Raw genomic sequence first — 27799 nt, 5'->3', positions numbered from 1 at the left:
CATGGTTTTATTATAAAAATACTTAGTAAACAGCTGTAAATAATGATTTTTAAAACAGAAATAGTTTTTGAAACATATACTTGTCTCAATTTCTACATTAAAGGATTATATTTTTTTTAAAAGTTTTATGATGGTAAGTAAAATATTTACTAACATTATGAAATTCACCACTCATTTTTTGAGTTAAAGAGAAAATGCAAAGAAAAATTTGAATAATTTGAGATCGTAAAAGTTGCTAGGTATCCTAATATTTAAAGTAGTAAGCGTTTTTTGTCTGTCCCGAAGAATCGATCTCGCCAACCATTGAACCGATATTGTTCTCCTTTACAGTGAAGCTTCTTATAGGCCTTGGGAGGTTTTAAACTATTTTTGGGAAGGATGTCTTCAACCCCCTCCCCCCAAAAAAATATTTTTTTACTCTTTTGAAACTCGTCAAATTTAAAATGGGATGAGATCGACTTTTCCCCCCTTCTACCTTAAGTGCCCTTAGATGATTCTAGGGGCGAAGCCGCTAGTTTTAGAAAAAAGGATTAACTTAAAATACCAATACAATTCAGCAGATATTTAGACAATTAAATGGTAGGTAATTTTTTGATTTGGTGAGAATATGTTATAATTGACTGCTTCACAAAATGAAGATATTACTATAATTCAAGTTCAAATGCATTGCGCGAAACTACGTAACCCCTTAAATATAATCTTTCAGAACTGAAAAACACAGTCAACAAAAATGGATTTCTTTCCCGAAGAATACAATGTGAAGCAACATGATCATTTTGACTGGATGAAAACAAGTTTAATTGAATTAGCTTCCAGCAATAGTAAGTACCATTTGGTTCTCTAATATATTTGCTTTTTTTAAATGGCTATTTGGATAAGTAAAATTACTGCATGTAATGTTTCTGTTAAAAGTTAAGAAGGTTAATTTTCTTCAATTGTCACCATCTTGTTAAATTCACTGCTGGGAAAAAGTCTTTTACTTCTTAAGGGGGGGGGGGGGGGAGGGGGAATGTACACTTATAGGAAATGAAAATTTAGTATTAAATTTTGCCCTGGCATTTTGGGCTTGTTTTTATAGTTATCAACCTAATTCTTTTTGTAAACTCTCACATCTACTTGTAAAACTTTGAAAATTGAATTTTGGTACTTTCTTTCTAGAGGCTAGAAGGGCAAAAGACGCTTTCCAAACACTAAAAGTTTAAGTACTGAACTTATTTTTAAAGATATCGAGCTGATTTTTTTATTGGAAACTATTTTCACATAAATGAAATAAGTAGTAACTACAGATTTCATTTACTCACTATCCTTTTGGGGTAAAAAATAAGCTCATAACTTAAAATTTTAGTGTTTGGGGTAGTCTTTTGCACCACTAGCCCCTAGAAGGAAAGTCCCAAAATTTTATGTTCAAAGTTTTACAGGTAGATCCAATCATATAAGAGAGTTCACAAAAAGAATTAGGTTGATAACTAACAACTATAAAAATAAGCTCAAAATGCCAGGGCAAAATTTGATACTGAATTTTCATTTCCTACAACCCTCTAGATGCTAGGGGCGCAACAGCTAGTATATATCATGTAATACGAATAAATATATAATCTCAACTGCTTTTTTGTTCAGAATATTGGGATATGGAGTGTATTTGTTGTGATGGAAAGTTAAAAACCAACAGATTTTATGTTGGAATGATTTTTCCTCAAATTACAGGTAATTTTTTAGATAAGTAATTTTTAATTTTTGTTTATTGAAACTCAAAAGAGAGGGAGAGGTGTTTTCCTTAAAATCAAGTCTTGACACCTAATAAAATGAATTTTTACTAAGAAAATCATTACAGCAAAATAATGATACTTTTATGTCGAAAAATTAACTTAAGTTAAAGGAAATAAGGAGGAAATAAAAAATATATGGAAGGGAGAAAATTTGAAAAAATACATAAGTAGTTCCTATTGAAAACTTTTTTCATTTTTTCCTCTCTTTTTGGAAAAAATAAAGAGTACCTTCTAAAAACATGTTTCCCCCAGCTTGGGGAAAAAACTTGTGGCGGGGGGGGGGGGGGTGATGAAAAATGAATCTTGTGCAGAATATACAGCCCTGGTTAAAGGTTTAATTCTAATATTAATTTTAGATCAAAGTGTTGCTCTCTTGCCAGATTATAGCGTAAAGGAGATTACTGGGCTCTTTAAGACTATATTTAACAATCTCTCTCACATGGAAGGGTAAGTTGATGATTTGTAGGGATGCTACGCTACGTATGGTTAAGTTAAGATATGTCTTTTTATCTCTAGTGGTCAAAGAAATGTCCTAATGAACTCAGCAATACAAGTTGTGAGTAATTGAAAACGAATTATGAATTTGGAAACATTAAGAAGAAAAAAGGATATTATTCGCATTCTACCATTTTTTAAAAATAAATACAATCCAGGGGTGTATATTTTCCAATCGAGTTAAATTTCTGTTCCTTTCCCAATCTCCACTTCCCTCCCTAATTTATTATTTATTTTATTCTTGCATTAAATTCTCCCCTATGGTAAATAAACCCCTGAAACATTCTAAAACAAATAGGTACCTAGGTATCTAACATTTCAGGATTTCAAATGTTTTCATTCTAATATTGTTTTGTTCAGATACAATGATTTGAGATACACTGACTTATCAGAGCCAGTACCCCAAGATCCGCTAGCTCTAAATCCTGTTGATGTAAGGTATGAATTTTAATAATATTAAGAAATGTTACTGGATTTTGACAAAAAAGGATTTTAAGTTTGCTAGCGGCTAAACGACTGAGAGTACATCAATTTAGCACAAAAAAAAGAAAGCATACAAACCATCTGGAATATCTAATACTTGATATTGAATATGTTCTCGCAGCATTCCATAATGCGCGAAAAAGAATAATTTTATACTCGTTTCTTAGCTTAACCAGGGGTACCACACAGTGGTCTAAGGCCGGACATTTCGCCAAAAATTAACATTGGAATTCATCAAAATTAATAATTTATTTTGAAAATATATACCCTATCTCATATAAAACCGAAGAGTTTTTGTCTTTTTAACTACTGGTTGATGAATTATGAACTTTGAAACATGAAGGTTAGGGATTATTTTTACATCATGAATTTTACCTTTTGAATTTTCACCATCTTTGGAAAAAATAATATTTTTCAGTGTTACATTGATACAATGAAGTTTCTTCACCTATTTATATTCATAATATAACATGATATATTAGGAAACTGGGGTTTTAGAATTTTTTTTTACTTTTTTCATCCATTTTATTGTTGTTTTAAAAAAAAAATTATGTCATTTCCTAAATATATTTGCAAGAAATTTTGGCTATAATTTTCAGTTTTTTAAGGTTTTCACCAAAAACCGGGCCCCGTAACATACCAAACCATATATTATTCTTAATATACAGGTATAATGTTATAGTTTGATGTTTAGTTTAGGTTGTTACGGGGCCCGGTTTATTTCAAATTTTAACTTTAACTTTAGAGGTTAAACTCTAAAATTGCAATATATGAAAAAAAAATTAAATTTTTTTTCTTTTAATTTTAATTTCTGATGCATTTCAACTTATTTCTCCTCAATAACATAATATCATTAATGTTTTAATTTGTGTGTTTGTTATGTAAGATATCTAAAACAGATTTTCTAACAATAATTTGATTTTTGAGTAGGTTGGTATAATATCAATAAAAATGTCTTGTTACATTTATCAATTCAAGGGTCAAAGCAATGCCCATACTCTAAAAGTAACGAGCCTAAGAAAGCTGCAGCCTTTTTTAATGTCTCTAGCATGATTACGTTTTACACAAAATAAAAAACTAGCAAACGCATTACACTTTATGCTATAGCCGCGGGTTTCATCTAGACAAATGGATATAGAATATACGTGGATATGATGACATGGGAAAAATTGTCGCCAATTTAGCTTGCTAACATGGAATTCTTTTATTGGTCAGTTCATTTATCGAGTAGAAGAGGGGATGGGGTATAGGAGGTGGATTGGGGGGTATCGTTATTTTAGTCCGCTGGGAGTTTCCCTTGCTAACATGGAACTCGTTTATTGGTCAGTTCATTTATCGAGTAGGAGATGGAATGGGGTGAAGGAGAGGGATGGGGGGGCATCGTTATTTTAGTCTGCTGCGAGATTTCCTTTATTTGACAACATAAATATCTGGTGTAACATTCAAGTAATAATAAATCCATTGCTAGACTAAAAACCATCTGGAAATTTTATTTTCGTCAAAGATATGGCATCTTAGGAAAAATGCCTCCGACTTTTCAGTCATCGAACGTAATCATTTTTCTTCCTATTAAAGTACTATTGCATAAGTAATCTTAAGGGATAAGACAACGGATGATTAATTGATAATGATATCCATTCCTAATAACAAAATTATCCCTTTTGTTATTAGTGAAAAAAGGGGGGGGGGGGTAAAATGTGGTGACTCGTGCCACGACATACCAGCAATTTTATTTTGGTTTTTTTGGTGGCGGCGGAAAACGGCGGCGGACGGCGGGAGCGGCGGTCCCGCCGCCATTTTTTATTCAAATATTTTTTTACTGACCTACCTAAAAAGATTTTGTTTCAATATCTTTAAAAGCACAGGAGTAGCACTGAATTTAAGATATGCCTTGATAAACGAGAATTTGAAACAAATGACAAAGTCCCCCCGCAGGGGTGCTTGTAAGGGGAAAAATTTTTGAAAAAAATAACATGGTCTCAAATGATTCCAAATTGCCTAATTCGGCGAGAAATGCAATAAAAAAATTTTTTTTGGTGAGGGCGGCGGGAGCGGCGGTCCCGCCGCCGTTTTTTTAAAAAGATACCAATAGTTGGGGTAATTAGTGACCCAGCCCAAAAGATTCATCCAATTATCTCTAAAACTAAGGGAGTAGCACCCAAAATAAAATTGCTGGTATGTCGTGGCACGAGTCACCACATTTTACCCCCCCCCCCCCCCCCCCTTTGGACACTTCAAAGTTTTTGGGCCAAAAAACAAGGTAATGTGTTTATAAAACTTTAAGTACCAGTGTAATTTACGATCATATGTCCCATTCCTCGCTGCTATAGCATGCTTTATGAAACTTTCTTTTGGAGGCCAAAAAGATTGTATTCCAGTAACATATCCCTGTGTATTTATTTCGTGATTGGAAGCAACGACTTAGATTACCACAAAAACAACATTTTTTGATGAATTCCTTTCGAATAAATTAAATTTTGCAAGTAACCTATCCTTGTTTTTTATTACTAGTATTAATTATCAAAGAGAAAATAACTTCGTAAAAAAGGGTGAAGAAACTTCAATTAGTTGTATCAAATGTTTGTTGCACAAAGTTTGGTGATACGGCATTTACCTTTATATAATCATTTCTACAGTAATATTTATTAATGCTTTAAGGTTTTTAAATGTTTTTTTTTGCTTTAAAAGATCGAATTTAGGCTCTCTACGACTTAAGAAAAAATGATGAAAATATGAAATTTTAGCTAAGTTTCAAAGTATTTTCTAGACCAGTTGGCTTTTGTTTTTCTTCTGTAAATGAATACACGAGTTGTATTGGGTAATAATAAGGCGCAGGCTTTTTATTTTGAACGATTCTATCAACTACAAGCTGAGAAAATTGACTTTGAGTAGAGGTAGGTGAAATGTCCACCAAAAGGCCAAAATAGACCATTGTGTACCATGTGCATTATTCGAATCTCAGTTATTTTAGATTATTTGTTGGCCTTCTTTTGTCATTTTGTGATTATAGCATGTAAGTTCAGCCGTTTAGCCGCTAACTAGGTCGGCTTTAAAGTGTTCTAGATCCTTGTGCTGTTTTAAAAAATCTACCTTAATTACTTAGGTAACTAGTGATAATAATGTTATAGATCGAGAGTGTTTATTTAAGGAAAATAATGCCACACACAGATCCAATAGATCCTGGAAGCCATATGATGATGCATTTTCTGGAAGAGCCAACCAACCTGTACACAGCACAACCACAGCCTCAACCGCACCTGCAGCCACAACCACAGCCACCACCACGACCCCAGGTATACATAAAAGGGCACGCGCAAATTTTAGGATATTCTTGAAAGAGGCATATATATATATATATATATCGAGGGTGTATATTCTGCATGATTAACCCTGCTAAAGGGAGGGGGGGGGGGGAATATGTGGTTGGATAAATGTAAAAAATTTAGTGAACTGAACGTTTTTTTCCATTTTTCCGCCCTATGTGGCGAAAAAAAACTAAAAGAATATGAGGGAGGGGGATAAATTGATTAAAATAAGAGTTCTGAAAATATTTTTTCATTTTTCCCCTTCCTTGTATAAGTTGTATGAAAAAACAATGAGGGAAAAAAAAAAGAAAAGGCAGCAAGGGAAAAAAATTAAATTTTGTGCAGAATATACACCCCTGGAAAGGAAAATGTAAAACTTTTTTTTTTGATTAAAAATGCCTGAAATTGTTATCGCCAAGTCAAATTGATGGTTTTATAATATGGCGCTAGATAAAGACATGAATTTCTTTGTGTTAACAAAGATTTATTTTTCAGATGGCACCAGTAATGGCTTCCCACAATATAGTATTATCCCGCCCTACCCCTCCTACCATGGCTCCACAACAAGTTTTGTCCTACGTAAGGCCCAACGTTGGGCAACCAATAACTGTGAGACCAAGCTTTCCTGGAACAATACAACCTGTTACTTTAAGTCAAAACTTTGCCCCTCCCAAAAAAATTATCTATATTGATCAAAACGGTAATTCTATTTGAAATTAAAACCAGCACGATTACGTCCAATTGTAGTGTGACTTCTAGAGTGAGATGAGTTTAATGTGTGTTTAAATGGACAGATAATCGACTATAATAGGATAGGAACGAGTAGCTTCGCTTATACACAATACACATCTAAATCAGGCAAATGGGAATATGTTTCTGACAAACAATTATAAGTGAACTTCATATGAACTTCACTAAAGAGGACTATCCACGAACCAGAGCAAGTGATTCTAAGCATCTTCCAACATTGACCCATAGTATTTTTTTAGTGAATATACTAGGTTTATGTTAAATATTTGCTTTATCGACTAAAAAGTTAGGTTTCACCATGGTTTTATATGAAAAAAACTTTGAAATGTAAATAAAGTTTTAAAGCAATATCATCAAATGCTTTGTTGAGTTCAAAGGACAAAATAAAATAACACTGCAGAAAACCATCAAATGTTGTAAATTGCAAAAGTACACTAATTAAACTGGTAACAAGATACCAACCCTTTTTTAAAATGTACATTTTTAATCACAATAATATACTTTTGTGTCAAAGCTTTTAAACAGTTTGAACTCATCAATACATTCGATGATATTGCACCAAACAATGCTTAACATTTCAAAGTTTTTTTATATAAAACCATGGTGAAACCTAACTTTTTAGTCGATAAAGCAAATATTAAACATAAACTTAGTATATTTACTAAAAAAAATACTATGGGTCAATGCTGGAAGATGCTTAGAATCACTTGCTCTTGTTTGTGGATAGTCCTCTTTACACCAAAAAGCAAGTTTTATGATAACTCTACGCCAACAAAATACCATATCATATTCTCAGCAATTCAAAATGGAATTAATTGGCTGAATAGGAGCCTCTGGTCGAAATGAGAAAAATTTATAATAAATGGGGGAGGGGGGGGGGCGAAAGTGACACTTTTTGAAACCAAAACTAAAAGTCAAAGGAACTCGACTAAAAAAAGAGTTACAGGTCTGAGATTTTGCATGGCAGTTGCTTTATAGGGGTACAATATGGAACTGTGAAGAAACGGTGGCGCAACCGCCGAAAACCGCCGAGAAAAGGCAAAAAAATTTCGGCGGGAAACGGCGGTTTTCGGCGGTTGCGCCGCCGTTTCTTCACAGTTCCATATTGTACCCCTATAAAGCAACTGCCATGCAAAATCTCAGACCTGTAACTCTTTTTTTAGTTGAGTTCCTTTGTTGACTTTTAGTTTTGGTTTCAAAAAGTGTCACTTTTGTTGTGACAAAGTTCATAAACATCTGTATAATTTAGGAAAACGGTTACAAGGGCCTATTTTGTTGAAATCCATCCAAGGCCCAGGAATGCCATTTAATACAGGTATAATTTGGAGAATTACCTAGCTAGTTTCGACTTTACAAGTAAGGAATTTTGCAAAGGAGTTCAGTCTATAATAAGTTACTTTGGCTTTTCTTTTGGCAACATTTTACTAACACCAATGACCACAAATTTTCCAGATATTTGCATTCAAATTGCATTCAATAATTTAAGCTCTTTTATTACATTTAGTGACTGCTCAAACGGTGAGGTTTCCTGGCAACGGAACAACAAATCCTCGTATGCCAACCTTTCCCAAACAGCCCTTAAACATAAAAAGTGGTTTCAGCATCAAAGCTAAGCCTACAAGTTCTAGTGATGAAGTACTGGTGGCCAAAGCACCGGAGGATCCCCTCGCGTTCCTAACAACTAAATCTCACAGCAGCAGTTCTCTCCTCACAGCTAGTTCTTTAAAGAAATTGAACAAAAATAGTCTAAATAATGACAGGAAATGATTTTTATATTAATTTAGATATATTTTTAAAAGAAATTGGGGAGGGTGGGGGATGATACAACAAATTGGCAAATCAAGTACTTGCGATGCTATTTTTGGTGTTTCTGTCTGATCTGATAGACCCTGATAAATAAAATCGTTTGGTAGGAGTTTTCTTTTTCCTAAAAAATTCCAAAGCTAATTTCTCTGTTTCTCTCAACCTGACGTTAAAATCATAAGAATGTCCATAATTTTTTAATAGAGGGGAAAGGCCTGTCTTAATGTTGAAAATTTTAAAGGTAATTTGAGTTTTTAAAACACGTTCTTCAATTTATTTATTGCCTTTGAACCTTGGGTAAAATAAATCTGGTTTTGTTGGTTCATACTAGAAGTGCCAAAACTTTACAACCATAATTCTAATCTATAGAAGGAGTAATATTGTTTTATCATAACTGGTGATGTACATCAATTGATCTTCGATTGTTTTATCCCAAAAGATCGTTGTTTAAAAATAATAAATCAAAATTGAATGAGCAGGGAAGGCATTTACGACGGCAGAGGAATTCTGATTGGATATAAAAATAATGATGTTGGTCCAAGTGAGTAACGTTTTACAAACTTTTGTATGCATTTTTGAAAAAAAAAGTCCGTTAGGTATAAATATTCCAATTTCCAAGGATAATGCATTGCTTGGATAAATCATTTCATGTAAAAAAGGAATAGTAGCTTTCCCAGAATTTCGTAAAAGTGTGTGTTTTCCGAAAAAACGCCGATTTTTTTCTCCCGTTTTCTCGCCAAATTAGACAATTTTGAATCATTTGAGACAAAAAAATTTTCCCTATATTTTCTCCTAACACTTTTCGGTAGAGTTGGGACATGTTTCCATCCAAAAAATCACTAGTGCCCAGACTTAAAGAGCAAATAAAAGGTTAACTTTATTTGAAAATAATAAATTTGCCTGAAAATATTTAAATTTGTGTAATTTAGCGAGAAAAAGCAAAAGAAATTTGCGGGATATACTCATTTTCGGCGGCAGCGGCTGTGTTGCCGCCGTTTCTTCACAGTTATATAGAGTAACTGCCATACAAAAATTTAGAGTTCTACTCCTATTTTAATGTCTTGAAAACCACATAAAATTTATTGGATATTATGATAAACTGGTTTTTTTTAGGAATGGGTCCTAAAAAGAGGCCTGCTGAAGTTGATTTAGTCCTCGACGACTTCTCTGATGATGATACTATTGAGACACTAGAGAGTGGAGTGCTCTATCTTGTCAACAGCCAGGGATTTGTCCATATCAAATGACTTGTTGTATTGACTTAAGTTTGCCCATGTATAGGAATTAAATACTGTACACCAGAGAGCGTGAACGAATGTTTGTTTTGTACTACCGGCTGTGTCCCTAGCATCGAGGGGCTCTGTATTCAAAGGTGTAGAAAGGGAAAAGAAAAATAAACTAAAGAAATGCAGAGTTTTAAATCTAAAAATAAAACAGCTAATACAATCTTAAAATTTACCAAAATAAAGAACTTAATCAGTTCAGTAGTTATTGAAAAAAAACCTTACTTTATAAAATAGACTAGCGGTTTCGCCATTAGTCTTTAGGGGCTTTGCCCCTAAGAGAGTTCGGGGTGTCCCAACCCCCAAGAAAATATTTGTACTCATCTAGCGAACTATTTTAATTAAATTTTCAACATTTGTCATGGCAAATAATTGTGCAGAGAGCCAGAGTGATGAAGCCTAAGATAAAATGTAGAAAGGTGAAGATTAGCGCTGAACAGTTGCAGCGGATACGCGAACAAGAACAAGAGGAGATGAATACAATACGCAACAATTCTGCGGTAAAATAATTTGTTTTATTTTCAGGGGTGTATATTCTGCAAAAGATTCATTTTTTTCTCTCACCCTAGTTTTTCCAATGAGGGGGAAAATGTAAAAATGTTTTCATTACCTACTCTTGATTTTTTTCATGATTTTCCTCCTCCCGTTTATTTTTTTTTGTTTTTCCTCCCCAAGGAGTGATAAAAATGTAAAAAATGTTTTCAAGACGTCTTCATTTTTCCCCCCTCCCTTTTTAGCAGGGTATCCCATGCAGAATATTCACCCCTGTGCATTTTTTATATGTTGAGAACTTACTCTGCTTAAGCCGCACATTCTTTAAAATTAACAAGAAATTTTATTTTTGTTTGGTTAAGTAGGTCTGTTCTTCACTCAATTAAATTAACCTATCCTTTAATATTAAAAGCAGTAAAAGTTTTTTTTGTCTGTATCTAAAGATCTCGAAAACCACTGAACCTAATGAGTTCTCGATTCCATTTGCATATACATAGGCCCTAGGGTAGTTTTTTCTTGATAGATTTATTTAAGTCTTGGGATTGTTTTAAGCTTTTTTTTCTGTTTGCCCCCTACTCTTTGATTATTGTTGATCCCTTAGATGATAGGGTCGCAATAAAAAGAATGGCATAATGAGTGTAGTAGGGGTCATAATCATTTTGTTACCGACTGTTTTACATTCTGTGTCTTTAATATTAGAATTTTAAACATAAATAAATTACCTACCTAATTAAAAATTCGTGTAAAAGCAACTTAAAATTTATTTTTTTAGTTTGATGATGTTGTGACTCTGTCCTAAGCATAAATCAATAAAGAAGAAAGAAAATCACAAGAAAACAAATGTTAATTCTTATTTAGTAGTATTATTTACTCTCAATTTAATGTAATTCTTTTTTTATTAGACTAATTTATTGTAATATGGTACCTACCTATATTTTTGTTCTAGTTATTTTTTATTTGGCACTTACCAAAAATTATCCATTTTAATTAAGTGCATTTTTTATTTTGTGAACTTGTTTTTTTTCTTAATATCAAAATATTTAAAATCTCTTAATTTGTAATCATATGATAATTTATTATGTTATGATAATGAACCAGTTCCGAGAAACTAAGATCAATGTCTTCCCTGTGTTATTCTTGGTTGGATGATAATCTTGAACTTAAATTGTAAATTAAATGTTATACGTAACTTTTAAATGATTCCCTACTTTTATAGACTGAATTTAGTTTGAGTTCTGTTCATTTAACTTAATTTTACTTTAAAAAAAATATTTTTCCCGCTTTATGATGTATCATCTAAAGTATTCTAGGCTAAAAAAGCATTTTAAAGGGGGGGGGGGGCGAAAGTAACACTTTTTGAAACCAAAACTAAAAGTCAAAGGAACTCAACTAAAAAAAGAGTTACAGGTCTGACATTTTGCATGGCAGTTGCTTTATAGGGGTACAATATGGAACTGTGAAGAAACGGGGTCACAACCGCCGAAAACCGCCGAGAAAAGGCAAAAAAAATTCGGCGGTTGCGCCGCCGTTTCTTCACAGTTCCATATTTTACCCCTATAAAACAACTGCCATGCATAATCTCAGATCTGTAACTCTTTTTTTAGTTGAGTTCCTTTGTTGACTTTTAGTTTTGGTTTCAATAAGTGTCACTTTCGCCCCCCCCCCCCCCCCCCTTTAAAGCTACCTACCTACTTAACATTTCAAAATTCCATGAAAATTATGAAAATATTTATTAACATGTAATTGTACCTACCTATGTAAAATTCTTTTTTTTGTACAAGAAAATAATGTATCAGTTTCAGAATTAATGTTCCAGCTTTAATTGGTTTATATTTGCACAGTTTAAAAGGTAGGGTTTCTTTTTATTTTGCTTCATTTTTTAGTTAACAAAACTTTTATGTGTTTTATGTAGCCCTAAAGCCATATGAAATATTACTATAATTTGCCCGGTAGAAACAAATATAGATATTACCCTTGTAAAATGTTTTTCCCAGCTGGGTATTACGTAAACCCCCCCCCCCCCCGTATAACTTTATCCCAGCCCTTCCCCTGACCATATAGGAACTTATTGACCAATATCTGATGACTATATAAGCAAACTAAATTGACGATAAAAATTCTCCTTTCAAATTATCCAAGTATTCTAAAAATTATACTTTCAACAACTTACAAATTGGTTAAAAATTTAGTGCTCTATGTGAATTAAAAGTACAAAAGAATAAAGTTGCTTTGTTATAAAATAATATTAAAATATGAATGCTTAGGTATCCGCCATGCCGTGTGAAATGATTATGCTCCAGCTGGGGCAGTGTGGCAACCAGATTGGGTTTGAGTTCTGGAAGAAACTTTGCAGGGAACATGGAATCTCTCCAGAAGGTAAATAATATTTATCCCTTGAATCTGGTCTTTTCCACTGGAAATCAACCGGTTCTAATCTGGGAAAAGGTATTTTAAAAATAACTGTAACTGCGGCTTAGTGTTTATAAAACAGCAAGATTTTGTAATGGATATTTTATCCCCTTTTTCATTTAGCAGGGTCTAATATGCAGAATATATTATACACCCCTTTATTTACATAAACAAAAACACCAAATATCATTTTTATCATCTTTATAAACCAACCTTTTTTCATTCATAAACAGCCAAATTATTTTAATTTGAATCTTAATTTTGTATTTTAGGTATTTTACAAGAGCATGCTACTGAAGGCATCGACAGAAAAGATGTGTTCTTTTACCAGGTAAAAGCCAATTTTAATTCTTGCATTTCCAAGAGTGTGGTAAACTTCAAAATAGTAAATTCTTTTTTTTTTCGTTGGTTTTTTTGCTTTAGGGATAAGAAGGAATATTTTTGGTAAGATACCTAGTTATTTCTCGAATCATGTTATAAACAGCTTTCCGCGGATATAAAATATAAAAATTATAAGATTAAAACTGGTTTTAATCTTATGACGGCTGTGCTGTCAATGAGAATTGTGCAATGCATATTTATCTTCTATTATCCAATTTTCTATAGGTACCTAATACTTTTTTATACTTGCAGGCAGATGATGAACATTACATTCCACGTTCTGTTCTTCTGGATTTAGAACCCAGAGTTATTAATACTATTATGAACAGGTACTTTTTTTAAAATATGTACCTACCTACTTTACGTTTATTTTTGTCTGTCCGTCCGTAACGCAAGTTTAAGGTGGATTTAAATTACATTTTAGGGAAGATTCCCTTTACCAAGGAGTGTCTAGGTACTTACTCTCATCTGTAAACAACAACTGAATTAATTCGAGAGAGAAAAAAATATTCATAATTTTTATGTTTTTTGGGAACATCTAAGTTAAGAGTAACTGCTCTCACATATTATCTTAGATTTATTTAGCTTGTTGGTTGATCTACTTTATGTCTAAGTTTGTTTATACATAATGCTACAGAAATATGTAATTTACCTGGCTTCTAGTTTGAGATGATAGACGTTTTAAGTTTCTAGTTCAGATTTTCCAGACAATGGATTTATTATTATCTGGATCTTACAACAGATTATCATGTGCTCTAATACAGTGAAACTTATAGCCTTCTATAATAATGATCCAATCTTTACCACTGCTCCTCCTCTCCTACTAGATGAATGAACTGACCAATAAACGATGTCCATGTTAGTAACCCTAATTGACGATATAATACCCATATATATTCCAGGGGTGTATATTCTACACAAGATTTCTTTTTTCCCCTGCTGCAATTTTTTTTATTTTTTCCCTCCTGTTTTTTTTCAAGCTAGAAAGGGGTAAAATTGAAAAAAAAATCAAAACTCTTTATTTTATTTATATTATCCCCCCTCCCACACATTATTTTAGTTTTTTTCACCAAGGATGAGAGAAAAATGGAAAAAAATGTTTTCATTTCTCTTAATTTTTTCATCTCCCCCCCCCCCCCCCCGCCCAACAACATATTTTATCCCCCCCTCCCCCCCTCAGCCGGGTCAATTTTTAAAATATGCACCCCTGATATTATATATTCTAATACCTATTCTCCAGGCTAATGCATAACTTTCAATTTAGTGAATATAAGAAGTTGTACAATCCAGAGAATGTTTACCTGGCTAAAGATGGCGGTGGAGCCGGTAACAACTGGGCCAGTGGCTTTGGACAGGTACAAATAATGTTTTAGTTTAGGTATTATTTGTTTCATCATGTTATTATTTAATTTAATAAGGGTTTTCTGTAAAAATCTTTTAATTTCTATAACTACTGAACTGATTGAGTTCTCTGTTTTAGGAAAGATTCATATAGGTTCCGGGATGGCTTTACACTATTTCAATTTTTAGATTTAAGTAATGGTGGATGGTGTAATGCTGTTCAATCTTCGAATACAGAGCCTCTAGATGCAAGTTAAATATATAAATTTATATTATGTTAGTTTTTTATTGCTGCGCCAATCATTAACATAATCGTTCTTGCAATATTTGACCCAAAAATATTTCAGGGCGAAGAATTGCACGAGGAAGTTTTTGATATTATTGACAGAGAGGCTGATGGATCTGATTCTCTGGAAGGTTTTGTCCTGACACACAGTATTGCTGGCGGCACTGGGTCAGGTAATATCATATCATGAGAATAGATTTATCACACAAGATGTCCAATCATCCACAATAAACCGTACAACTTAAAAAAGAATTTGAAGCAAACGAAGATTTTTACCTATACTTATTCGCATATGATTCAAACACATAATACGTGCGACAAAATTTTTAACGTTATACCTAATTATTTCCTGAAGTAGAGCTTTATCTTAATTACCCAATTTAACGATTCAAAGCTGGCTTATCATCTTTATATTTTGGGATCTAGACTTCCTATATTTACTAGAAAATAACTAGGTATAAATTACGTAATTAAATGCTAAAAACTTACTCTTTATTTAAATAGCAATTGCGGAATTAAAACCTATTGTAATTTGAAACAAAAGAATTTGTCAAAAGCGGTAAAGTTTTATTATTTTGAAATATTTTTTATTATCTAATCATAGGTACCTTTTTAACGTTTGCTTCTATAGGTATGGGCAGCTACGTGCTAGAGAAGTTGGCAGATAGATATCCTAAGAAACTGGTTCAGACCTACAGCGTCTTTCCAAATCAGGTTATAATTACATCATCACTTGTAAAGTGTGAGAACTTGTTAAAAATTTCCTTAATACAATACAGTATACCTTTTATGGACATACTTAAATTTTCAGTACTTGATTATAGACATAATATTGTAATCTGTCCCATGAATCATTATTTTAAAATTTGATGAATAGAACGATAAAAGTTATCCGTTACTGACGGACGCACCTACTTTACTTATAGAAAAGCTTCGCTTCTATAAATATTTTAATTTTTAAAGGAAACCTCTTCCGACACTGGTACCGTGGGTGTGTCTGATGTCGTGGTCCAGCCGTACAACAGTATGCTCACTCTTAAGAGATTAACTCAATGTGCTGATTGTGTTGTGGTTCTTGATAATACAGCTTTGAATAGGTAATATATAACATAGTATCTTACCCCTATAATACAGTATACATCCAGTATTATACAACAGTATGCTCACTCTCAAGATATAAACTCTATGTGCTGATTGTGTTGTTGTTATTGATAATACAGCTTTGAATAGATAGTATATAACAAAGTATCTTACCCCTATACAGTATAAATCCAGTATTATACAACAGTATGCTCACTCTCAAGAGATTAACTCAGTGTGCTGATTGTGTTGTTGTACTTGATAATACAGCTTTGAATAGGTAATATATAACATAGTATTTTACCCCTATACAGTATACATCCAGTATAATACAACAGTATGCTCGATAGATTACACAATAACTTTCTTGTTTGTTGATGACTTAAAGCGTCGAACAAAAATATCATTTATCAATTTAAGTTGCTATAGCATTCAAGACAACTTTAATATTAATAATATAATCGAGAACATCATTCTAACAACATTCTTATTTTAGAATTGCTTGTGAAAGGCTACACATTGAAAACCCAACATTTGCACAGATCAACGAACTGGTTTCTACCATCATGTAAGTAATTTTTGATAGGATAATAATACAAAGTAGTAAGGTTTTCTGTTTGGCCGTTAAGATCTCGGTAACCACTGAACTGATTTGAGTTCTTTATTGTATGGATAATTTGGGTCCGAGATTACGCCTTTTCCCGCCTCGCCTCCCCTTTTTAATACAGAGCCAATATATGTTAGGGGCGCAGCTGCTATTACCTTTTTAAAGCAAGAAAAAGACGTAAATTTTGTTACGGACAATGACATATTACCAACTTTTTGTATTTTTCGTATCAGCAAGTCGTAGAATTAGGAATATTAAATTCTTTTCATTGGCTATAATGTTTTAAACATTTATAGATGAGTTTCCTAAACATAAAACAGAAGCAAAGCATTTTATATTCATTAATTTAATAATCATATTTGGAAATTAGGTCAGTGTCAACAACTACTCTGAGATATCCTTCCTTTATGAATAATGATCTCATTGGTTTAATCTCTCCTCTCATTCCTACACCAAGGTAAGAAAAGAGGTGTTTTCAGCCTTATTTCAGATAGAAGGTTATTTCTTAAATATATCCTCATTTTCACCAGGGGTTATGGTATAATGTCGATTTATGAAAGTACAAGCCTTTTTTCTCCATAAGTTTACCACTTATCAATATAATAAGTTAAAATTTGGCGGAAGTTTAATTTATCGTCAATTGAAGGGATGGGAGACCAGTTACGTGCACGCCGTCCATCCTGCACCGTGCATCAATGATCCTAGGAGCTACACCAGAAGAGTCCTACTGTGCTGGAAAGGTCCTAGGGTAGATGCCAGACTGAATTCTGGTCACTTCCCCCAGTTCAGGGGGTTTGGGTGGGGCTAACAATCCTTCCCTAGAAAAAACCTGCTCACGTTCAATCTGCACAAAGTAAAGACCAATTTAACTTTGGGCTCGGGAACGAAGTAGAGGTTGGAAACAACAATATGATGTTTGGCTGGGAAACCGCTAAAGGACCAGTCAGGCGGATGATTCTGAATTCCCGCAGACCAGCAAAAATTTGCACCTGGAATGTTCGGACAATGTTTCAGTCAGGCCAGACAGAAAACATTTGCCGAGAAATGCTTAAAGCCAAGGTTGATATCCTGGCCATCACCGAATCAAGGTGGACAAATAATGGAGAGTTTAAACATCATTCTGGCTTGAAAATACTTTACTCAGGCCATATGAATGAGGATCTAGGACATAACCAAGAGGTGGCTCTTATGCTGACCAAGCAAGCAGAGCAGGCCATGATCAGTTGGCAACCCCATGGTCCAAGAATCATGGAGGCTTACTTCAAATCCTCAGATAAAAACATTAATCTGAGAATAATAGTAGCATATGCTCCTACAGAACAAGCAGATACAGAGGTCAAAAACGAATTTTATGACCAGCTTGACTCTGTATTTAAGAATGGTCATAAAGAAAAGGACCTGACCATGCTCCTAGGTGATTTCAATGCCCAAGTGGGGAGTAATAATGAGAATCTAGAAGAAGTCATGGGCAGATATGGCCTAGGCTTAAGTAATGGCAAGGAAAATGACAATGGTGATAGACTTGTAAGTTTTTGTACTGAAAACAAACTTGTCATTGGTGGAACCATCTTTAAACACAAGAAGATTCATACTGCCACCTGGAGATCACCAGATCAAAGAACCTTTAATCAGATAGATCACATCTGTATATCTAGACGTTTTAAAGGTTCTCTCCTTGATGTCAGGGTTGAAAGAGGACCTGATGTTAATTCAGACCATTATCTTCTGTCTTCTAAAGTTCGGCTTAGATTTAAAAAGCAGGACACAAAGCCTAACCCCAGGAAAAAGTATAATTTAACAACCCTTCAAAACTCTGAAAAGCTACAAGAGTTTAAGCTCACTCTAAAGAACAGATTTGAGTTGTTGACTCTTCAAGAGGATGATGGAGTTGAAGATATTTGGCAAGGTATCAAAAAAGTTTATAATGATACTAGCCAAGAAAAATTAGGTTTTAAAAAGGCTAACCAAAAGCCGTGGATCACTCAAAGATCCATTGATCTCATGGATCAAAGAAGAGAGGTAAGACAAAAAACACTCTCCAGAAACTCTCCAGAAGATAAAGACCTGTATAAGATGCTCAGCAGGGAAATCCAAAGAAGTGTCAGAATTGACAATAAAGAACACTTGGAAAACCTTGCTATGCAAGCAGAAAATGCTTTTAATCAAAATAGAATGAAAGATGTCTATGAGATTACTAAGAGCATTGCAGGTAAAGTACACAAATCAGGATCACACATCAGGGACAAGGATGGTTCACTCCTTAAAACTGATGAAGATATTCTAAATAGATGGGCAGAGCACTTCACTGAACTGCTGAATCTTCCAGTTCCAGAGGAAGAAACTGAGATTCCACCCTCAGATGCACTTGACATTGACTGTCGAGCGCCAAATCTATTGGAAATCAAGGAGGCCATTAAAAGTTTGAAAAATAACAAGGCCGCTGGACCTGATAACATCCCAGCTGAGGTCATAAAAGCAGACCTAGATACATCTGCTGAGGCATTCCTACCTCTGATCACAAAGATATGGAATGATGAGTTATGCCCAGAGGACTGGAAGAATGGACATATCTCAATACTAGCTAAAAAAGGAGACTTGACCCAATGTGGAAACTACAGAGGGATAATGCTCCTTTCAGTACCTGGCCGTATCCTTAGTAAGATTCTTCTTAATAGATTAAAGAAGAAGGTTAATGAAAAGCTAAGACCTAATCAGGCTGGATTTAGACCAAACCGTTCCACTATTGATCAGATAACCTCTCTAAGAATCATCATAGAGCAATCCAAGGAATGGAACTCTGAGCTTTTTGTAAACTTCATTGACTACAAAAAAGCATTTGATTCTTTAGACAGAAGATCTCTCTGGAAAATCTGCCGACACTATGGCATTCCAGAAAAGATAATCAATATCATTAAAGCTATCTATCATAAAGGAGGTGGAAATGTAATGTATAAAGGTAAACTATCAACCTTTTTTGAGATTGTAACAGGCGTCAGACAAGGATGCCTTCTTTCTCCCTTCCTTTTCCTCCTTGCCATTGACTGGATCATGAAGAACTGTGAAAGTAATGATGGCATTCGTTGGGAGCTATTTGGCAATCCCAAATATTTAGGAGATCTGGACTTTGCTGATGATATCGCTTTGTTAACAAGCAATAGAAGTCAAATGCAAAGAAGGACTAACAGGATAGCTGAAACTTCCAAGAAAGTTGGACTAGAAATAAATGTTCCTAAAACCAAAATACTCAGATTAAATGCAAATTCCCAAGAACCAATTACTATTGGAGACCAAATTCTTGAGGATGTAGATTGTTTTGAGTATCTTGGAAGTAAAATTGATGAAGCTGGAGGCACTTTAACAGATGTTAAAGCTAGAATTAACAAATCTAGGACAGCCTTTGCCAGCCTGAACAAAATTTGGAATTCCAACAACATCTCCATAAAGACCAAGTTAAGACTGTTCAAGTCAAATGTTCTCTCTGTTTTGCTGTATGGGGCTGAAACTTGGTTCCTAAACACAGCAGTGGTCTCCAAGCTACAGACATATGTCAATAAATGTCTAAGGAGAATCCACAAGATCTTTTGGCCAAATAAGATCACAAATGCTGAGCTTCTAGAGCGCAGTGATATGTCAGACATTAAACTTACAATAAAACAGAGAAAATGGAGATGGCTGGGGCACACTCTAAGGAAAGGGCATGATGATATAACCAATCAAGCCTTGACTTGGAACCCCCACGTAGGAAAGAGGAAACCAGGTAGACCAAAAACAACCTGGAGGAGGGAACTCTTAAGTGAACTGAAAGAAAAGAAAATTCCATCTTTCAGCAATGCCTCAAAACGTGCCAAAAAAAAGGAAGATTGGAGAACCATTGTGCATGGCCTACGTTTTGCCGAGAACTAAAAGGCAATGATGATGAATTGAATTGTCTACCTATCGCGTTTTATCCTTTAGTTTCACTAAGATGTGTTTTGTTCACTATATTATTTTTATGTGAAGGTATGTGATGTACCTAATCATTTTTTGTCAGGTGTCAATGGATTTTATTATGACTTGGATCTTACTTCAGATTATCATGTACTCTAATAAAGTAAATCTCGTAGATGGCTACAATAACGATACCTTCCATCCTCCCCCTTAACTCCATCCCCTCCTACTGAATGAACGAACTGACCAATAAAGACGTACATATTATCAACCTAAAATGACGACAATATTTCCTTAGTCATAATAATCATGTATATTCTATATCATTATCCAATATCCATTCAGGTGTCATTCTTGAATCCATACTTACAAAGAACCTTTAGTGAAATATACAGCATGACCCTCAAAAAAGTATTTTTAAGCACCTGCAGCCCTTATTTCTCAATGAATTATAAAAAAGTGCATATGTCCTTGTTCTCCATAGTATTCCACATAAGTAGATATAAAAATTTTTTTTTTTACCTCCATTAACACCGGAGATTTTTAGAGCTAAAGTTTTGAAAAAGTGACTGAGGAAAAAGTAACTTTTAACATGAAACGACTTTTTTAGCAAAATTAAGGTAGAAATCCTTTTATTTTTGTTACTAGCAGAAACTTTATACAAAAATGAAATAAAAAATTTTGTTTTTGAGTAAAAAGCATTTTTTTACACATATTTTTTGAGTCTTTTTAGTTTAATGATATTTTGAAAAACTTACTTATTAGGCAAAATTGTTTAAGATTAAAAACCAAATAAATCTTTATGAATATAGCAGGAAAATTGTTTTTGTTTCACAATCCTAACTTTAATAACAAAAAAGTTATAAAGAAAATAAAATTAAAACATAATGATTTTTTTGTCTAAAAAGCTTAATTAACCCCCTATTAAATTATTGAGATGTCAGAAAAGTAGGCGGAGCAACTGTCATAATTAATCCTTTTCTAAAATAAGGGTTAATAAATAACCTAAAATTTGCAAATAATCAATTCATTCAGTAGTATTTTTTGCCATTAAAAATTTATATTTTTTGGTGGAATAAAAAAGAAATAATTAGTTAACTTGTTTTTCTTTGTGTATCATTATTCAGTTGCCAGAAAAACATAATATAACCATCCAAAAAATAAGAGAAACAAAAAAAAATTCTTTTTCTCAGTCACTTTTTAAAAACTTTAGCTCTAAAAATCTCCGGTGTTAATGGAGGTAAAAAAAAATATTATTATATCTACTTATGTGGAATACTATGGAGAACAAGGACATAAGCATTTTTTTATAATTCATTGAGAAATAAGGGCTGCAGATGCTTAAAAATACTTTTTTGAGGGTCATGCTGTATTAAAAATTTATTATAATGAACACTATTTTTTTATCTAGGTTACATTTCTTGATGACCGGTTACACACCCCTCACTACTGACCAGGTGAACATTATATCTTTAAATCAGATTGGGGGTAGATAGTAAGATACATAGTGTGTCAAATTGACCATGTGATTAAAATGACGCTTGAAGTCGAGATATAAATCCTGTAACAGGTTTATTAGCTGATTTGTTTAAAAATGTAATAAGCCGTTTTGCCGAATAATACCGATACTATAAAAAAGATGTAGAGGCTTTGATTAAAAAAATCATATATTTACAAGAACTAAACAAGATAGGTACCTAAGGATCTTTTACTATTGGCATTTAATTTGATGGGTAATTTTGATGGATAATGTCACTCCTCTTTAAAAAAAATCGCTAAATCTTAAAACAAAATAACAAAGACGACTCTTTTCTAAATCAATAACCAATAAATTGTTTGCAGGATCACGCAAACATTCGTAAGACAACAGTATTGGATGTGATGAGAAGATTGTTGCAGCCCAAGAACATGATGGTTTCCACAGCTAATGACAGGCTCAACAAAGACTGCTACATCTCTATTTTGAATATCATACAGGTTTGTTTACATTTTCATGTGTGGTATCATTATTCCGTACAATTAATAGTCAGTATTTCAATGACGCTTTTACAAACCTTTATAAATCTTAATACCTAATAGTTTCTTGATAAAACCTATTGGTTGGCAATCCTAATCCGGAATCAGTCAAATTTTTGGCCAATTTTATAATCCAGAATCCGAATCTGGAATCCGTTTTTTTATACCTAGCGGATTCGGATTCTCAATTATAACCTAAAATTAGCGTCCTGATTTTTTCTGTCACCCCCCCCCCCCCGGCCCCCTCTCCTCCTCTTTGAAGGCAAAAATCACAACCCCCCATATCTCCCCATCTACACCAGAAAATATGAGAAAACGCAGCTTTAGATTCTTCACAGTACCCGGTATAATCTAATCCCTTAATTCATTTCTTTAAAAAGCCCTTTAAAATATTGCTAGAATCCGGAATCCGTCAAAGAAATATGAATCCGGAATCCGCGGAGAATCCGTTTTATTTTTGGACGGATTCTTGTAAGAATACGAATCCGGTCCAAAATTTAGACGTATTGCCAACCCTATGATTTGTCGTGTACAAGTTAGATGCTCTATTTAAGGGGGGGTGGGGCGGACAAGCTAAGGGACCAGAAAATTAGTCTAAAGCCATAGAAAGATTTAAGATTAAATAAGAAATAGCCTAAAACCATTCATGAAGGTTCCCTAAAATGTAGAAATGTAGGTATAGTTTTGCTTGATCTTAAGTTTCAATCCAAAATACCTTTTTATGATAAAATGTATCAAAAAAACACTTGTCTCTCGAAAATAACATAGTTGTTACATAATAAAGCATTAGGTATTATTTTATTTTAGTACCAAAAAATATTTGTTTAGGGTGAAGTTGATCCCACCCAAGTGCACAAGAGCCTGCAGCGTATCAGGGAGCGTAAGCTTGCAAACTTTATTCCATGGGGTCCTGCTTCCATTCAGGTATAGTTATACTAACTTTTTTATTTGATTAAAAAAGATTCTAAAACCTTTCTTCTGTCTTTTAACTTCATTTTTAAAGACTAGCGGCTGCGCCTCTAGCACTTAAAGGCTCTGTATTACTATTCAAAGGGTAAAAAGGAGGCAGAATATAGCTCAAAGCATACCCAAGGCTTATATAATATATAAAAATAAAATAGCTTAAAACAATCCCGGTTCCTAATCCTATATGAAACTTCTCAAAAGAAAGGATAACTAAATCGGTTAAGTAGGTATTGAAATCTTAAGCTAAAGACAAAATAAAACTTAACTGCTTTAAATAATAGGATATGCCTATTTTTTAAGGATAAGGATAAGAGCTTGCTTTGCTTTGAGTTTAATATAGATTTAAACAAATAAAAAGGTGTTTTACTTAGGTATTGAATATTATTTTTTTATATTAAAAATTCCATTAATAGACCTAGGTAATTTTTCAATTATTTTTTGTAGGTTGCTTTGTCAAGAAAATCTCCATATGTATCTACAGCCCACAGAGTTTCTGGTCTTATGTTGGCAAATCATACTTCTATTTCATGTAAGATTTTAAAATTATGCTAGTCCAATAGTTGCTTAGTTTGTTTTAGTGCGTAATTGCAATAATATTTAACACAAGTAAATAACCTCTATACTAGAAGATGGGATGCACAATTTGTTTTGATTTTTGTATCTTTGTACCCAATCTTCAGATAAACAATACTTTGATTGCAAGACCTTTGTCTGGAAATCATAACTGTGCTTGCAAATGAGTTGCGCCTGTATTGGGCCAAGGTATATTCCCTTTTCTAACTAGTAATGTCACTCAACTAGAACCTACCATACAACGAGTGGTTGCGCCCCTAATTGTTGCGCCAAATTTGCGGGTCAAGTGGATAAAGATGTAGAAATACTCTGAATTGAATTATTTTCTTCAACAGAAATTAAAGCTTAAATCATTGTTATGTTTTTCAGCCTTGTTTGAGCGCGCAATGAGAGATTATGACAAGCTAAGGAAGAGGAATGCTTTCTTGGATCAGTTTAAAAAGGTTAGTTTGTTATTGCTAATGTGCTTTTTAAAATAACAAGGTACAAGAATATTTTCGAGATTTTCCTTAAATGAAATTCAAAGTCTTGCAGGGCTTAATTTACTTCGTATATTAACCTAACTTTAATGTGAATTACAATAATGGAGTCTCTATTATTATCAGATTTTTTCAAACAATTTTGAGCTAAAAAATATAGTTGACCTACAATGACTGGCAATATTTCTTCTAAAAGTGAATAATAAACAAACTTTGATACTTATTAGTTTAGACTGGGCTAAATTAAATAAAGATTTGTAAAGCACTGCATGCCAAAGGCTTCTCAAGATGATAGCTCTTTGCAATATTAAAGTTTTTTAGAAGGGGGTAAGGAAGCTATCCTGTTTTCCATTAGTCAGTTAGAAGGATTTGAACCTTATTTTAATTTATTAATATTTCCAGGAGAAAATGTTTGCTGACAACCTAGACGAGATGGATGACAGTAAGGAGGTTGTTCAACAGCTGATTGATGAATATCATGCTGCCAGGTAAGCCGTAATTTGGTGCTTTATTTTTAGAATAGATTAGAAAGAAGTGGTAGGGGTAGTTTAACACCCCTCCCCCTAAAATATTATTTATTTCAAAATAAAATAATGGGCTGGCCAGATCTTCTGTATTCGACTATGCCTTATATTTTTCCACATTTTCTAGGACTATTTCATTTTCTCTCATGGAAGATTTAACGAATTAGCATTAAAAAGTAATAGTAGCACTATTAGTGCAATTTTTTTGTTCAACAATAAACTTTGTCAGTTGGCGGTAAAAGGTACAAAGCATACTTCATGACGCATATGTAAAAAAATGTGCTTCACTTTTGCGACACGAAAAATTAACAAAACTAATTCGTATTTTTATTTTAGAACACCTGACTACCTTACTTGGGGAATGAACCAGTAAAAATGAAGAAAAACAATACCATTATATTTCCTACAAATAAACACTAAACCTACCATTAATTAAATAGTCAGAATATAACCGAAACCATACTACAAAAAAAACTTTAGATAATCAAAATTAAGTGGCATATCTTTTAAATATATGATACTCAACCAGTTTTATACAAAACAAAATGTCTTTTTCATGTAACTAATAAAATAACACTGATTAAATACTAACAAATGCATCATACTGTGCCAATGCTTAATTTTTTAAAATTTATCACTCACCATAACTTAGATTCATGTACATCAAATTGAAAAAAAGAATTCGAAGGAGAGTGATGGGCAAATGGACTAAAAATACATTTTTTTCAGTTCATAATATTTTTTGCCTTTGCTAGATTAAATTTGTTTGCGATGATTAGGAGTAATCATCATAATATAAAGTATGTTTATGTTTGCAAATTTTCCCCAAATATATATAGATATTGTAAGATTAATTTATAGTCCATAGTCCTATCCCTGGGGGACGGGGTGCTATTATTCTTTATTTTAAAGCCGCTGAATATAACCTAAAAAATGTGCGTTTTTTTAGTTTAGGGGGGGGGGGATAAACACCTCTTTAACCCCCCCTCACATCACTGGACCTTTATTGTTAACACCCCCCATTACAATTTAAATTAGAAAGGCCTGTTTTCTTTTTTACAACCTTCTGCTAGGTGAAGCGCTTTGCACGTCACTGTGTTATTATTAAGATTCATGCCATCCATCCATCATGGCATCTTTCTTCAAATTCTCATTATATGTATATTAATATTATATTTAGTTCTAGCCATCATAAAATCTCGCCAATAAATTAATTATCCTTAACATTTATTTAAACCAATTATAAAATCAAAGACAGGAAACATTTTGGGAAACCGAGATTACGCTTATTGCTTTTAGTTAAATGTTTATCAAATAATTTTAGAGTTGCTTTTATTTTTACATGTTAATAATTTAAATTAATGTTTTTTGCGCATTTTTTAGCTTTATCTGAAAAGAATTTTAGTTGACAATTTAGTCTTTCAAAATTTTATGCGCTAAGTAAAAATCAATAAAAATGTATTTGAAATATATTATGTAATGATAAGTGATAAAAGTATTTACCCGTTGAATATTAGAAGTAAAAACTATTTTGTAACCAGTTGTAAAATTAAGTCATGTAATTGTAATATGAATTAAGAAATAATATATTATATACGTAACCAGAATGGCTTATATTTCAATAGTAAATCTATTCTACAAGTTGGTCTGCTGGTTTAAATTGCGATGTATTTAAAAATATAAATTAAATGGTTGAAATATTTTAAGAATGAATTGAATAGCCTACAAAGTAAACAGGTAGTTTAGGAAAACGAAAGTAGATTTTATCTTATTATATAAAGTAGTAAGCGTTTTTTGTTTGTCTCGAAGGATCTCGCTAACCCCTGAACCGATATTGTTCTCCATTACAGTGAAGTTTCTTATAGGTCCTGGGAAGGTTTTAAACCATTTTTGGGGAGGGTGTCTTCAACCCCCTCCACCTAAAAAAAATTTTTTTTATATTCTTTTGAACACAAATTTAAAATGGGATGAGGTCGACTTTTCCCCCTCCTACCTTAAGTGCCCCTAGAGTGTTCTAGGGGGCGTAGCCGCTAGTTATATTTAATAGCAGCGAAGTTGTTCTAAATGAAAAACTAGTTTATTTATTTGTATCATTAGGTAATGATTTTTGGACTTGTGGTTGTTGTCATCCTTGTTTGTATGTTTTTATTAGGGATGGTAATCCGGAATCCGCCCAATTTTTGGGCAAATTTTGGAATCCGGAATCCGTTTTTTAATAGCGGATTCCGGATTCTTAATTGGTAGGCTAAAATAACAAATACAAACAATTTATTTAATATGTGACAGACATATACCTAAAAAGTATTTTATTATTTCTTAACTACAGGTATAATGGTAGCTAGCATCCAAAGTTGCGTTTTTTTTGTAAGTATTTATTTTCATTTCACAGCTTTTCATTCTTCATTTATTTTTTTTAAAAAGCCTTTTAAAATACTGCTAGAATCCGGAATCCGCAAGGAATCCGCCAGTTTTTTTGACGGATTCTTTTAAGAATCCGCAAATCCGGCCCAAAAATTCGACGGATTGCCATCACTAGTTTTTATACTTTCAACAATCAACATTAACTAATAATTTTAAGAACTTAATGAATAACAAATTTATTTTCAAAGCAATAACAAGTAACAAAAAGCATTAACATAAAAACAAAATCATTTTAAATTTCATAGAAAAAAAGGAAATTTTCTATCAGAAACGTAAATACTTGACTAGCAGTAAACTGAAATGGCTTCTAAAGTTTTATTTTTAAGAATGGCTTTGAAACCGATTAATATCCGCTGGATTAGAACTGGTTCTCAGCCATATTGGGAAAACATCGTATTACAGACAATCTTAC

At 33.1% G+C, this 27799-nt stretch overlaps 4 protein-coding genes across 4 annotated transcripts in view; all 4 read left to right on the top strand.

Moving 5' to 3' along the window:
* LOC145313294 (uncharacterized) overlaps positions 1 to 27799 on the top strand; it is a 159968-nt gene that overhangs the window by 56737 nt on the left and 75432 nt on the right. The gene's annotated exons all lie outside the window — the stretch shown is intronic.
* LOC145313296 (uncharacterized) lies at positions 705 to 11673 on the top strand. The gene is made up of 12 exons (XM_080152624.1): positions 705 to 821; positions 1618 to 1704; positions 2123 to 2213; positions 2622 to 2699; positions 5893 to 6037; positions 6545 to 6749; positions 8049 to 8114; positions 8304 to 8560; positions 9083 to 9143; positions 9716 to 9828; positions 10266 to 10385; positions 11150 to 11673. Exons 1-12 carry the CDS (start codon positions 731 to 733, stop codon positions 11174 to 11176), a joined length of 1341 nt encoding a protein of 446 aa, XP_080008750.1. The 5' UTR covers positions 705 to 730; the 3' UTR covers positions 11177 to 11673.
* On the top strand, positions 12663 to 15895 carry LOC145313887 (tubulin gamma-2 chain-like). Its single transcript, XM_080153539.1, has 7 exons — positions 12663 to 12753; positions 13059 to 13117; positions 13420 to 13496; positions 14432 to 14522; positions 14856 to 14967; positions 15426 to 15508; positions 15758 to 15895. Exons 1-7 carry the CDS (start codon positions 12663 to 12665, stop codon positions 15893 to 15895), a joined length of 651 nt encoding a protein of 216 aa, XP_080009665.1.
* On the top strand, positions 15979 to 25342 carry LOC145313297 (tubulin gamma-1 chain-like). The gene is made up of 11 exons (XM_080152625.1): positions 15979 to 16001; positions 16132 to 16154; positions 16371 to 16442; positions 16852 to 16938; positions 21820 to 21865; positions 22251 to 22385; positions 23253 to 23348; positions 23835 to 23919; positions 24333 to 24406; positions 24845 to 24930; positions 25303 to 25342. Coding segments are annotated over exons 3-11 (648 nt in total). The 5' UTR covers positions 15979 to 16001; positions 16132 to 16154; positions 16371 to 16440; the 3' UTR covers positions 25340 to 25342.

This window comes from Acartia tonsa, chromosome 3, assembly GCF_053477335.1.
Source record: "Acartia tonsa isolate MP-2025a chromosome 3, ASM5347733v1, whole genome shotgun sequence".
NCBI classification, from domain to species: domain Eukaryota; kingdom Metazoa; phylum Arthropoda; class Copepoda; order Calanoida; family Acartiidae; genus Acartia; species Acartia tonsa.
This window is presented reverse-complemented; position numbering and strand designations above follow the sequence as displayed.

Bases quoted from the DNA above. Each gene is read 5' to 3' on its own strand.
- LOC145313297 (XM_080152625.1), top strand. The intron at 21,866-22,250 runs GTGAACATTATA...AATTGTTTGCAG, and splicing joins CACCCCTCACTACTGACCAG to GATCACGCAAACATTCGTAA. The intron at 23,920-24,332 runs GTAAGATTTTAA...TATGTTTTTCAG, and splicing joins AAATCATACTTCTATTTCAT to CCTTGTTTGAGCGCGCAATG.
- LOC145313296 (XM_080152624.1), top strand. From the start codon at position 731: ATGGATTTCTTTCCCGAAGAATACAATGTGAAGCAACATGATCATTTT. The intron at 6,038-6,544 runs GTATACATAAAA...TTTATTTTTCAG, and splicing joins AGCCACCACCACGACCCCAG to ATGGCACCAGTAATGGCTTC. The intron at 6,750-8,048 runs GTAATTCTATTT...TGTATAATTTAG, and splicing joins TATCTATATTGATCAAAACG to GAAAACGGTTACAAGGGCCT.
- LOC145313887 (XM_080153539.1), top strand. From the start codon at position 12,663: ATGATTATGCTCCAGCTGGGGCAGTGTGGCAACCAGATTGGGTTTGAG. The intron at 13,118-13,419 runs GTAAAAGCCAAT...TTATACTTGCAG, and splicing joins AAGATGTGTTCTTTTACCAG to GCAGATGATGAACATTACAT. The intron at 15,509-15,757 runs GTTATAATTACA...TAATTTTTAAAG, and splicing joins ACAGCGTCTTTCCAAATCAG to GAAACCTCTTCCGACACTGG.